At 46.6% G+C, this 15000-nt stretch overlaps 1 protein-coding gene across 2 annotated transcripts in view; it reads left to right on the forward strand.

Moving 5' to 3' along the window:
• exoc4 (exocyst complex component 4) overlaps positions 1-15000 on the forward strand; it is a 100321-nt gene that overhangs the window by 51786 nt on the left and 33535 nt on the right. For both annotated transcript variants that reach the window (XM_083692505.1, XM_083692506.1), the window contains exons 11-12: positions 12771-12873; positions 13141-13257. In XM_083692505.1, the coding sequence (XP_083548631.1) occupies positions 12771-12873; positions 13141-13257 (220 nt within the window). The remainder of the gene's footprint in view (positions 1-12770; positions 12874-13140; positions 13258-15000) is intronic.

Consider the following 15000-nt stretch of genomic DNA (forward strand, 5'->3'; position numbering starts at 1 on the left):
TTCCTTTTAGTGATGTTACAAACTGCTGATTTTGATTTGGTTTAAGGTTTTGGCTATGTTTCTGTGATTTTTTTCTTCAATTTTTTCTATTTTTTTTCTGAGATTTCCTAATATTTCAGCCTCATAATGGCTTTCCTGACATGTGCTCATGTTGACAGACACCAATTGCAGACTCCAAAGGTAAACGCAAAGCCTAGAATCAGTGCTACATTACTACATGTGACAGAACACATCTAATCAACCAGAAACACCTGTCAAGCCAAGTGTCATCACTTTTGGGTACCCTGAAATAGGGGGACTATGCATAAACAAGTATTGTAATTTCTGAATGGTGAAACCAATATGTACACACATGCAGTATCATCAAATGAAAGCTGAGAATCTTTACTTTAACCTCATAGTAACTGTTTGATTTAACATCCAAACTTTTGGAGTGTAGAGCCAAAAGAAGAACAAATGCATCACTGTCCCATTACTTTACGACGCAGGACACTGTATCTTTCCAAGCCCCCTCACTCACTCTATCACTCTCTTTCTCTCTCTCTCTCTCTACTCATCCTCCTCTCCCTGTCTCTCTCTTTCCCTTTTTTCTTTCCTCTCTCTCCACCATCTCCCAGCTTCCCTCCTCACTTCACACTCACTCCTTTTTTCCCTCTCTCTCCCCTTCCATTTTCCCCCCTTTCTCACCTCCTCCTCCTCCTCCTCCCTCCACCATTCTCTCTCTGCCCTCCCCATCCTCCTCTCGTTTCTCTCTGTACTTCAGTGATTAAAGCCCAGTCATGTCGCAGTAGTGGCGTCCCTGTACTGTGTGCAGACAGTGGAAAACCCAAGCTGGCAGGCCCCTGATTAAGACTGCAGAGAGACCTTCCTCTCCTCTCCTGCCTGTCCTTCATTAGCCGAGCACCGGCAGCATGCCCTGGCTTGTTTTGCTATTGAAGCTAGCTACTTCCCTTCGTTCGTCTGTGGTGTGTAATTTATGCGCCGGAGGAGGCCTGGCGAGGGCAATTAAGGTGCGGCGGTAGAGACGTTAATTCCTTCGGTGGTGCCACCTGTAACTTGCCACCACTGCGTTTTTCGCTCAGCTAATGGTTTTTCAGGGGAATTAGCCACCGCTGCTCTTCACTGCGGGCTTACTTCTCACTAGTCACAGAGTCAGCAGTTTGAGCTGATGAGGGAGAGAGAGACTTGACAGCACTGCAGTCTGGCAGTAGAGGTGTCTGGCAGGGAAGAGGGCCGCGTCCCAGCACGCTTCACCATGTGGTCATGGGGTTTAGTCCCAGTCTGGAAAGATTAGAGGTTAACCTTGGTTCTTAGACCCACATTATTCAGTAACTATTGCCTGTTTAAAAGAGGCCTCTTTGTGAATGGGGTAGAATACATTACATGATGGTACTTGATGATGTCAAAGTGTGAGATACAAGTAAAGTGTTAGTTTCAAACCAGTGGATCACCACAAAAAGGACTCACTGCTGAATCTGTGCTGCACCATGTGATAGGATACTGGCTGGAAATTGAAAGCTTTTCTTAGAGTCCAGAATTCTGAGGCTGCGGTGTGTCCTGAAGAAAACGGACTAGTGGAAGCCCAGTGCATTCACCGAGCTCTCCACCCTTCCCATCCGAAACTCTGTTCTCGGCTAAATTCATTACCCCCCCCCCCCCCCCAAAAGACTTTCCTACACAATATCCTAACGGAATTTCAGTCCAAACGGAATAGAATCGGAGAGACAGAGAGAGAGAGAGAGAGAGAGAAAGAAAAAAAAAAGAGAGAGAAAATCCATTATGTTTGATGTTAGTGTCTCACCCTTGCAGCGACACTAGCAAAACTCGCAAAATGACATTAGCCGTCTTGTAATGCGATTTCTCTGATGTGTGAATATGAGATTTCTAATGGATTTGAGCACATTAGAGCAGTCTTTATCTCCAGTATTTATTCCCCTCTGGTTCCAAATGCAATTTGCTAAGTACAACGTATCATTCTCTCGCACCCCGGCTTCTAGCTGGAAGGGTGTGGGGGAGGGAATTCTTTTTTTGGGGGGGTGGGGGCGGGGGAGGAGAGGAATGGCGGGGGACGAGACAAAGATACAATAACTGATATTCTTGGCACAGCACATTTGACAAATTTATGTCACATTACAAGAGAGTTTCTTCTTGGTGTTTCTTGGCAGACAGAAGAGGTGTGTCTAAGTGTGTGTTCTGGTGTGAATGCATGTTGTCATGTCAAGGCTCTTATTTAGCCCAATGAGAGTGAACATGGGACTTATTGAATGAAGCTTTTTCATGTAGAGATGGATAACTCGCGTTCCCTCTAATGTACCATTGTCATTACCATTATGACCCTGTCGCTACCACGGCGACAAAGAATGACCCCACACAAGGCTGAACGAAGCCAACTGTGGAATGGCAGGACGTTTTCACTCATGAAATAGAGTGGTGTTTCCTCATCAAGGAGGCCATGTTCCAGCAGTGTGATGGGAGTGTCAGAACGACGGTGCCGTTCCCTGTTGGGTGTCTGGGGTATCGGGTCCCCATGTTACTGTACGGGGCTTTGGATACCTCTTTCCTGATCAGTGATGCTCTCTCTCTCTCTCTCTCTCCCTCTCTCTCTCCCCCCCTCTCTCTTTCTCTCCCTCTCTCTCTCACACACACACACACTCTCCCCCCCCCCTTCTTCTCTCTCTCTCTCCCCCCCCCCCCCCCCCCCTCTCTCTCTCACACACACACACACACACACTCTCTCTCTCTCCCCCCATCTCTTCTATTCTATGGAACTGTAAACACATGTAATATTTGCGGTGGTATTCATCAAGTGTCAGTATTTAGCTCAGTCTGATTACGGGCATCACATTCCTGATTAGAGTGTGTGTTTACGCATTCCCAGCAACATTCCCGCAAATTGTCCCAAATCAGCCAGCGAGGCGCACTCCGTGCTCTCCGCTGTCTTAATGAGCCAGATTACGAGGAAGCCGTTTAACCCTCGCACGAACACACACACACACACACACACACACACACACACTCACACACATGCTTCATGATGGAGGAGAGAAAGAAAGCACATTATGTAAATGTCAGGTGTCAAGTGCAAATTAAATTGGAACTATGAGAAAGTATTGAATATCACACACGCTCCCTTGGCAACAGCCCGTAAATGCACGTTTGGGCTTTAATGAGAAAGTAGCTCTGGGAAGTGTCTGTGCCACTGGAGGGTGGAATGCCATCTTTGTGTGGCACTTTGCTGAGGTGGGCTGGGTCCTTTGGGTGTCATTGGAATGAATGGTGATCTGACGCATTGGATAACTAAGGCTTTTATTCAATCCAATCCTACATCCAGATGTTTCCATTGCAAGTCAAAACCACTTGAGTCCGTAAATGCCATTTTAGGTGAGGTCAAATTAACTGTGTGGAGCAAAATTACACTCGCTTGAGTAGTCAAATGTGTTCTCAAACCTGTTCTCAAATCTATTGTCATATCTTCTCATAGTAATATAACAATGCATTTTGTCTTGTTGTGAATACCTGGACACAGGCTTTGATTGAATAGAGGCCATAGACACACATGTCAAAACACACCAATACCACCAATATTGTCACAGACAAGAGCAAGGCAGCCCAAGCAGCATTGCTGTATTCTGGTGCTATACTTGCCTGGAGGTTGCTGCAGTGTTGTCCCAACGTTTGTCCAAGGCTCTCCCTCTCCCTCTCCCTCTCCTTCCAGGGTTACTCTGACTCTGTCCACCTGCCCGTCACTCCGGCAGACGGTAATCTCAACAGAAAGACCTGTCTGCTTTCCCCTCTCACCACTCTGAACGCCCCACTGCCCCTCGTCCACTCCTTTACCCCCTCATCCTCCCCTTAGATGAGGACGTCCCCCTCTCCTCCGTTCCCCTCTCCTTTATTCCCTCCATCGCCCTTTGTTCACTCAGAAATCAGAGTGCCTCATGACAGGCACGTCCATCCCGCTGACCCCAACTAGCCCCTCTAAATGGATGCACTGAGTACACACACATTACACACACGTGCACGCGCACACACACACACACACAGCACAACGTATACACATTCTGTCACTTCTCAGAGCAGAACACAAGGAAAAGGTGGAAGCTGGCTCAAGGTTGACTGTTCCCCTGAGGGCCCCTTCAGGTGGACACACACCACAGCCCTGTACGGGATATACGGGATATGAAAGGATCAATGAATAATTTAACCCCTAACATCATATTCTCAGACAGTAATGCATACAGTAGCCTCTATTCTGCAGAGCTAGTATTGTGTGTGCATGTGTGCCTACGTGTGTGTGTGTGTGTGTGTGTGTGTGTGTGTGTGTGTGTGTGTGTGTGTGTGTGTGTCTGAAAGGTGGCCATTCCACCTCTAATATGGGTAATATTATGTGCTATATGACACCTGCGGCTGGAATTGCATCTCGGCACCGTCCAATATGAGGCATGGCATTCCTCCCCCGGGCACACTGCACGCGGCCAGTGATTGAGGCATTTCTGCAAGGCGTCACTATGGAGGGGACGGATGGGGGGGAGGGCTATAAGAGGAGTGACATAATAGGTTGCTTTTCATACCCCTGAAGAGTTTAACACATTTTCAATCATCCTCCATTGCTCTACCCCTCCCTCCCTCCCTCCCTCCCTCCCTCCTCACCATTCCTTCAACTCTTTCCTAGTCAACATGTCTCAGTCAGGGGGGCTCTATCATAGCCCCCCCCTCTTTCTTTCACACACACACACACACACACACACACACACACACACACACACGCAGGCACGCACGTACGCTTTTTCTTTATGGCAGTTTTGTTTTTAGATTCAATCAGGTTGCAATGGACCTCAAACCATTTCAATTTACCACCTGGGCCGGAAGATGCAGGCACCCGCAGTGAAATAAAGACCTAGATAGATAGATAGATAGATAGATAGATAGATAGATAGAGAGAGAGAGAGCGACAGCAAAAAAGACAGACAGACAGACAGACAGAGAGGGAGACAGACAGACAGAGAGAGAGAAAGAGATAGAGAGCTTGCATGAAAATGTGAATGGCCACTGGTGAGAAGGGAGGAATACTGGTGTCTATAGCCCTGTTCATATTACAAAATGTCTGCTTAAAAGAAAGAAAGGAAGTGAGGAAGTAAATGGCAAACAATGGAATGGGATGATGTGTAAGTGATCTGATTTGTACTGTTCTCTCTCTCTCTATTTATGCACAATTACATTGCACTTCGGTTTGGTCTTAAAAGCATCCCCCACAAGAAGTGCCAAATGACTCTCGCTTCTCAACCTTTTTGGCTGAGATCGAGTGTCGTATTTGTTACAATAAGTGTCCCTCTCACTGGTCTCTGTCAGCAAGAGTCAGGACTGTCAACGCAGGCTTCATTGCCAAGACATCATTTGTCATTTCAGCATCCTCCCTCTTTCCCAGTTTCATTCCAGGTCTAGATTTTGGGCGTTGTAGGGGGGGGGGGGACATGATGCCCCCCTGTGTGTTTGATATCGATCCATAGGCTTAGTTCATCGATATCTCCAGCCTCCATCGTTTTGGCTCCCACGGTCTAGCATGTTGCCCCCTTCACTGCTTGGAGAGGTAGAGGTTCTAGAATCCTTTCTTCTTTGCTGAGACAGAGAGACTTCTCTTGAGATATAATCTGTCTTTGTCTCTCTCATTACGAGATACATGAATGGAAAAGGTAGAACATTAAATGTAAAATCTACACCTGCGCTTCACAAGGAAGGTCACCTTGAAATTCAATAATCTCTTCTTGAGGTGAGCACCTCTTGCCAAAAAAAGAAGGGAGAGAGAAACGTCTCACGTCCTTTTGCTAAGCGAGATAAGCTTTAGGGGAGAAAGGATAGATATTCTGTACATTATGTATGTGCCCTTGTATTATAAAGTGGCCATGGTGCTGCTCTTTGCCTAGGCCTTGTCGATGGTGATAGCTAAGTCATTTTCTTCTTGCCTCCCTGCTCCCTTAAACAGCACCTGCGGCAAACCGCTTTTTTATTTCTATCAATAAATCCCACAGTTTTCAGAAAAAAAGCTCTGCACTTTTATGTAAGGGCATTGAGGAGCTTAGAGGCGCATAACAAGGAGCTGCACCTGCCCTCCATGGCATATTTAGACCCAGCCACTACAGACAAGGCAGGGCTGAATTGGATGGTTGTTTATACAGGCACATTCGGTACCTGTAAGTGAGCAATTGCCATCTCTTGTTAAGAGGGACAGAGGAAATGGCCTCTACTCCATTCAACCGTTTTCAGACTGAAGGGTTTGATGAGGCCCCTGTTCAAAGGGGAGGCTTGAATTGCGTCCAACACGGTTGGCAATGTCAATCACCAACCATCTCCTCTATAGCCCTCTACCCTTTTAATTTGGTTTAACTACAGCATAGTGCCATCACCTGCCCGGCATCATAGACCACCAATAAAGTCCTTACAATATGCACAAACCAGACTCCCATTATTCGGCCCAATTTGGGAGGTGTTCTGTCTTATATCACCCGGCCCGTAATGGCTCAATCTCCTGTTCTCTGCAGCGCTGCCCCCTCTGCTCCCCCTATTCACGGGACAATAAAGGCCTCTTGTCAAAATTGAAAACAACTGGGTCTGGGGAAACAAATGCATTTTGCTTTTGTGTGTGTGTGTGTGTGTGTGTGTGTGTGCATGATTGTCCGTGTCTGCGTGCACGATCTTGCCCCAGCACGTGTAGAGGGGAATGGAATTGCCACGTTGTCGCTACGGGCTTAAATGCACCCTTATTGTATTGTACTGTAAAACAGGCCCTGTGTGGCACCATTATCCAGGTCAGGCCATTAAAAGGCTTCAGTTCAGTGAATGAACACCCAGGGCCATAAACTGCTGTGGTGTAACATGAGTGTGATTGGGACACAGGGCTTTTTCTCCACAGCAGTTTTGCAAAACAAGGAGGAGGAGAGAAGGGGAGAATAGGGGAGGGGAAGAAGGAAAGATGGACGGACGGACGGACAAGACAAGACAAGACAGAGGAGGAGAGGAGAAGAAAGAGGAGAGGAGGAGAGGAGAATACAGAGGGAGGAAGAGAGGAGAGGAGGAGAAGGAGAAGGAGAGAAGAGGGCCAAAGAGCCTGAGTGGGGTTGTTGTGGGGGGGTGATTTGTCATTGTGGCGCAGCGGCGTCAGCTAAACAAGACCATCTCATTTCCTGTTGGCTGCAGGAAGCCCAGACTGTGGAGAGACTCGAGCCGGAGGTGATCAATCTCACCTGTTTTAATTGGTCGACTGCTCTCAGACAGGCTGAGGCTTACACAGACACACACACACACACACACACACACACACACACACACACACAGTGGATTCTCACATTCCTACACATGGGCCTAGGCCTAGTATCCTTAAAGACAAACTATAGCTTACACAAATTCATATGTATGCTGTGAACTGTATGTATGCTGAACTATGGCACTTTTTACCATGTCTAATGGTGTACAGTATTTGAAGAGTTGGAAAATAATAGAAAACTGCTCTATACTACTGCTAATTAACATCCTATTAGGAAAAAGACACTATTTCTGGACCCAGTCTAAAGTATGCTAGCTACAGCTCCTCTTCTCTCTCCACCTCCCAACCATTGTCATTAGAAAACTGTATTCCTGCCTATGCCAATATGGCATCTTCAACACACACACACACACACACACACACACACACACACACTCACACACACACACACACACCCACACACACACACCGCGTTAATGCCTTGAATCTGTGTAATTGTGTGTAGGGGGTGAGAGACGGGCACAGACAGCAGGGGGTCTGGGAGCAGCGTGGGCGTATGTGTGGGACGGCCATATGCATTTCACCAGGCCTCTCTTTGTCTATGCCGAGGCATTCTAAAAACATCACACACAGGCAGCGACGGGGCTTAGACGCTAACCTACCAAATGGAATCTTAATGCTCCCTCAAAGCTATTTCTCATGGAGGAATTGTAGTCTCTTGCTAGTGTACAGTGGGGTGTTTGTGTTGAGTGAAGCTGACACAGTGCCATCTAGTGGTCATATGGGGCATTGCCGAGGATTCAATTGGCTTATTCTACAGTAATAAAGGCTTTATAAGTATAAGCCAAGAGGAATGTTTGTGTTGACTTTGCCTCCCTATGCTTTTAGAGATCATTCTAGTATCTTAGCTGATGATGCAGTGAATCTGTGTATTTTACCACAATAAATATGAAAAAAACAATCTCCAGGGATGCAATATTGGAATTGCAGTTGAAGAACAAATTAAAAACTTGTCATTTTAGCATTCATCGTTTTATTAATTTGAAAAACTAATGTCCAATGCATCATAAAACCCATAAAATGTCTTTATGGCTTTCAGGTCACGGCAATGTGATTGCTTTGTGCTGAGGTTGCTAATGTCATAAAATCACATCAGTTAATTAAGCATTGTCAAGCCTGCAGTCACTGGATGTGTTTGTTGAAAGTATTGACACTCTCTCTTACGCACGCGCACACACACACACGCGCGCGCGCGCACACACACACACACACACATGCCCTCTCCTCTCTTTGGCGCTCTCTCAGTGTGTCCTCTCAGTGGTGTGTGACGGGTCTCGGCAGGGCGCGGCCTTCTCTCTGGGCGGAGTAATCAGGATTGGGCACGGCTGATAGGCCATCACCCAGGGGGAATTGTGGGAGATTGCAGAAGTGCTGAGTCTTTAATCTATCCTGGCAAACTTTCTCTCTCTCTCTCTCTCTCCCTCCCTCCCTCCACCATCATCACGCGTCCCCTTAGGAACAGATCTAAGGTCAGCTTATCCTCCTGAAATCCTAACCTTATCCATTAGAAAGAAAGACCTTCACCTGACCTTAGATAAGCCTCAAGGAGCAACACCATCCTATACATCCAATTACCGTGTCTTGGCCTCCTACCTCCTAAATAAGTTGACCATTTCTATTAGGAACGAATTACTGAACTGGAATTTGATTTCAAGCCAGGGCGCTGTTGGTAAAAGCGTGTTCAGAAATGATATTTCTATATCAACATACAAAGGGAGGGTTGGTCCGTCGCCACTTAAACCCAGCGCTAGGCCCCGGGCCCAGACATCTGTTTCCTTAATGACGCTTAATTGGATGCTGTCTACCGCAATCAGCGCCAGTCGCCGCTGTTAAACTAGGATTTTAGTGCGATCTGGAAGAGCAGCCGTTGGAATCGGAAGAGCTGTGTGCCCCAGAGGGAGGGAGGGTCCACGTGTGTGTGCACGCGCACATTGTGTGTGCACGTGTGTGCGTGTGCGAGAGATTGCGAATGCTGCTCTCTCTCCTCTTGAGTGCTTGTCTCCGGTGGGTTTGTGGCGCGATCAGTGTTAGCTCCAGGCCGGTGCTAAGAGTGTAGGCCTTTTGGATGCACCAACCACGGTTATTAGAGGGCTGCCATTACAGTTACTCTAGCTAGCCTAGTGGTTATGTTTTTGACTGGGGAAAGAGAGTGGTCAATTACTGGGTTACTGGATGCGCTGGATGGTGTGTCTGATTTTGGGTTAACAGGCATACACACAAACCCCATGAATGTAGTTGTACACACGCATAGTCATACACAGACAGACGTGGGGAGGAAGCACTCTGGCTCTTTGTCTGTCCCTCACACACACACACACACACACACACACACACACACACACACATGCTCTAACTCTTTTTTGTTTTCTCTATCTGTCTTCTCGCTCTATCATACACACAAACACAATCTCTCTCTCACTCTCTCTCTCTCACACACACACACCCTGTGTATCCCTGTCTTTGTATTATGATGATCAGTCTTCATTGCTGTGGCCTCTGAGGACCTCTCTCCCTGTCTCTCTCTGCCCTGGTGTCAGTCTCATTAGCCCGTTGGACAAATGAACCATTAGGCCCTGCCATGCCAAATGTCATATTTCAGTTTTTTATTTTTAATAAATTAGCAAACATTTCTAAAAACCTGTTTTGGCTTCGTCATTATGGGGTATTGTGTGTAGATTGATGAGGGAACATTTTTTTATTGAATCCATTTTAGAATAAGGCTGTAACATAACAGAATATGGAAAAATGAAGGGGTCTGAATACTTTCCGAATGCACTGTATGTGATTTCGGTGAAATAAAGGCAGAGACTAATTTATCGTTGTCTTGTTTTGATTGTGTGTGTGTGTGTGTGTGTGTGTGTGTGTGTGTGTCTGTCTGTCGAGGTCGAGGACTGCTAAGCAGATTTACTGCGTTATTAATTAGGATTTCACAGACAGGAGCGGCCCATGCTGCGCTGTCTCTGTGGTGTCTCCGTGGTGATGAGGCTCACACCCCAGCTGTGCCCCCTGTGACATTTGCTTCCCCGTGTTCTTGTGTCTTTGTCATTACTGACTAAACCCCTTTCCACAAACGCCATATTGGATTCCACAGTGGTAAAACCACCGCACAAGCTCGAGCAGATCATTACTGATCATTCCAATTCTTGTCCTTTGAATTAATTCAAATGAGGGCATTGCTGTGAGGACTATATGATGTGAAGGACAAAGTAGTCCCTCTGTGGTATTATTTATTTATATGTTCAGTAATGATTTAACCTATAGATTGGTGTAGAGTAAGGTCGGACTCGTGGGTTGCATTCTCTCCCTCCCTCCCTCTGGCCTAGTCTGTCTCTGTCTGTCTCTCTCTGTCTCTGTCTGTCTTTGTCTGTCTGTATACCCTCTCTTTGAGATTGACATAAGACAAATGTGTAGTGTAGTCATTCACACCTATAATTCCCTGTCCTTTTCCCTCCCTCCCCCAGGGGAATAGCTAGGCTCCAGGCTGGGCTCAGCTTCAAAGCACCTGTTTTGTCAGTGTCCCAGCTCCAAGACGTTCAGTTTCTACATTGAAACCAGTATGATGGTTGTGTGCAACTTAGCGATGTCAGTCGATCTTAGATTCTCTGTTATTTCTACCATCTCAAGACTTAGGAGTTGAATGGAATGTTTTGTGGAAGTGGCATAAGCCATGTTTTTAAAGTTGAGCTTATGTGTCTGTTTGAATTAATGAGAGCATATTGTGGTGCCTAGCAACAGCCTGCTTGGTTGTTTGCAATGTGTTAGGTGGGTGGTGGGAAATACGTTGGTCCTATGCTGAAGTTCTGAAGAGAAATGACTCCATATGAAATATACAATCCCACTGAATCTGTTTGACATCATTCTTTCAACCTTAACGGAGCTTCCTGGTTCCATCCAGTGAAGGAGTATGACAGCGACCTTCTCAGGTGTGCTTTGCAGGGTAGTCAGCTCAACTGACCACCAGGTCGAGTCCTCATGAAGGTTCTCAGGTCCAGATGGTCATTTACATAGACAAAGCCTTCCACTGTGTCTTCTCCTCTCCTCAACATTATTCAAATGTTATAGCTCCAACTAACAAAAATCCATCTGTGCACTGCCCACACACACACGCACACACACACACACACACACACATTCATTCTAATCTAGATCCATCACGTTGATGTGCGTATTGAGACAATGACAATAATGGCAGACCATGATGAATCTCTGAACTTTGTGTCCCGCCGATGCGTGTGTTTACGCCGCAAGTTTCTCTCACGATCAATTGTGAAAATTAAGTTGTCAGCACAAATTGCGTTTTGAGTGAATGAGTTAGGTTAGGTTACGAATAGGTGCTAAGAGTAACTTAGGATCAAAATGACCACGTTTCTGTATCAGGAGCCGCAGTAAGAATCACTGAGGGATTTCTTTGTCTCCCTCAAAACATTTTTTCTATCAGACCTTTCTTTGTCTGTCTCTTTTTTCCTCTCTTTCTTTGTCTCATGTTTGCACATGCACGATGGAGACTCTCTCTCTCACACACACACACACACACACACACACACACATTCCCTTCGGCTCTTAGCAGACTAATTGGCTGGGTGCAGTGCTGAGTGGGGTGGTTTAGCTCAGAGAGAGAGAGAGAGAGCAAGAAGGAGGGAGTGGAGTATCAGTAAACCCTCGGTGATCCATCACCCAGCCCTGCTGATCTATGGGCCCTGCCTATCTGTATGTCCCTGCCTGTCTCACACACACACATCCACACACATACACATCCACACACATATACACATCCACATCCACACACACACAAAGACACACACACACACACACACACACACACACACCCTCCCTCCATGCGTCCCATCACTCCATCCATCCTTCTCTTCATCTGTTCTTCCTTCACTCCATCCGTCCCTCCTTCCTTTTTTCTCCCCCTTCTTTACCGTTCTTCCATTCTGTTACCTCTGGGGACTGTACGCTCTGAGGGACTGTGTCCCTCGCCACACTCAAGTGAAGGATTTGATTTATTTAGCGTATTTGTGTGTGCTGAGCGGTTGAGGACACACTCACTCTTGCATGTTGTCTTCTATGGTGTGTGTTTGAGTGTGAGACAGGGGTAGTGATGATCACTGACTCCCTGATAAATTAGCTGTGTGTGTGTGTGTGTGTGTTTGTTTTATCAAATGCATTCTGACAGCAAATACAACATTGAATAAAACTAATTAGACACAGGTTAACATTGCTACGTTTTGTGTTTTTACCCACCTGTTCAGGCAGGCTCTTAATGTATTGGGCGGTATGTTATGTATGTTCTGTGACTGTCCTCCTATATTTTTATTTTCATATTTTTGACATTTGAGTCCATGAGAAAGTGCGATACAAATTGAATGTATTATTATTATTATTACCCTGCTGAACTTGATCATCTTGCCATCGTAGGTTGATGGTGGTGTGTGTGTTTCCTCTGCAGGTTCATAGAGGAGACAGAGATGAACATGGGACCAGGCCAGGCCAAGCAGTGCCAGCTCAGAACCTTCCTCACGTACTACATCAACGACCTCTTCCTGCACCAGGTCACAAACACACCAGCACCTCTGCACTTCACCACCATGGCTTTTAACTGAGGGTTTGCTGAGTTTAGGCCTCAGTTTGCACTTTTCTGTGTATTCCATTGGTTTCATTGTACTAAATCAAACTAAATCAAGTGCTGCTCAGGTATGTGAAAGTGTTTTATATGTGGGATCTATTTCACCCTGATCTGTACTACAACAATCTCTCTGAGACAACGAATGGTACCACTGTATATGAATAACCTGCTGTATGGTTATTATTGTTACCAGGTCAGAACTGAGATCAACAAGGAGATTGAAGCGGTGAGCAAGACAGCCGACCCTCTCAAGATCCTGGCCAGTGCCGACACTATGAAGGTGCTGGGGGTGCAGAGGCCTCTGCTACAGGTGAGGAGCGCTGCAGGAACACACACACACACACACACAGACACACACACACAGACAGACACACACAGAGACAGACACACACACAAACACAGTGATCATCATGGCCACCCAGCCACCTATCTCCCAGGATCATAATTGCAGCTGAAATAGTGTTTGATCCTCCCTGACCCTGTAGCTGCAGTTAAGTGGTGGTTATATAACTTTCTCTCTCTCTCGCGCACACACACATACACGCACGTACACACACACACATACACACACACACACACACACACACACACACACACACACACACACACACACACACAGAGCAGCAGCAAGCAGCCCACACGGCCATTACCCTATAATCACCATGGATACCACTGTAGTTGCCCTGTCTGTGGTCGGGGAGTGTTTACTCTTCATCTGGCTAGCCGCACCATACTGTACGTGTGGTGTTGTGAGCGAAAACGCTTCACACACAATTGACTTCCCCCTGCGTAGCCATGTTGGATGCTCTTATTTTTTTTGTCTACAACTTTGTCCAAATGAACCACTAGGGAATGCATGCTGTACTGTAGCTGCAGTTTATAGTCAGTACATGGAATAATTGCGTCAAAAATTATACATTGACCTTTCGGTATCTGCTATATCTGTCTTATTCATGAGGCTGTGCTATGTGCCATAGTGCTATGTGCCATAGTGCTATGTGCGTTCTTTGTGCACTTTGTGCGTGTGTTAATTTTAGTGTGTGCATGTGTATCTGTCTTTGTGAGCACTCCACTCCACTCCTTTCATGGAGACAACAGTGGCAGTTCATTACAGAGAGAGACCGACTGCCCGGAGTTCACTGGTGTTTGTTTACGATTATGACTTCTCCTTAACGAGGACTGCGGCATCTTGCTAATTACACTGCTGGGCTAATGAGCGACTCTCCAGATAGCAGGAGCTCCGTAAAACGCTCCTTTGTTTGGGCTTTCGCCTTTTTTAATTACCCCAATCAAAGAGGCCTGTTCCTCCTGCCAGCCACACGCTCTGATCCCAGGCCTGTGTGTGTGTGTGTGTGTGTGTGTGTGTGTGTGTGTGTGTGTGTGTGAGAGAGTGAGTGAGTGAGTGTCGGGGTCTGACAGCTTCCCACTGCACCCTTTGATGGCCTCTCAGTTTGTCGATATGTCACAACTTTTGATGAGCCCCTCAGACTCTGTCACCCCTGCTCACTCACAGGGATGGCAGGTGGGCTACGGAGGGAACGCTTTCACTGAGATAGCTTGAGACTTGGTTGAAGGACTCCTGATACTATGATACCCATGGTCTCCCGGCAACCGCCTCCATCTCCCTCTTAATGGACTACAGTCGTCACTCTTGGTCATGTGGTAAAATGGGTAAACATTTGAGAGCCACTTTTCACCTTTGTGAATGTGGCTGTAAAGTAGTGTAACCGTAGTGGTGTTTGGAGTGCTTTTGACAACGGCATTCCTTTATGTTTTAGCTCAGTGGTCTTTCCTAGGCCTAATGAAGTTGTGAAATTATGCATTCTTGCTGGTGTGTGTGTGTGTGTGTGTGTGTGTGTGTGTGTGTGTCTCTGTCTCTGTCTCTGTCTCTGTGTGCGCGTGCATGTGTGTCCCCAAGACGCCAGGGTTGGGTACTCCTACAGCAGGTGTTGTTAGAGGGATACACACAGCTGCCATAGGAACCAGTGGGCTGAAGGGAGAGAACCCCATACTGCTACACCACATTAAACACACACTCCCTACCTTGGCCACC

This window comes from Argentina silus, assembly GCF_951799395.1.
Source record: "Argentina silus genome assembly, chromosome: 20".
In the NCBI taxonomy this organism is placed as follows: Eukaryota; Metazoa; Chordata; class Actinopteri; order Argentiniformes; family Argentinidae; genus Argentina; species Argentina silus.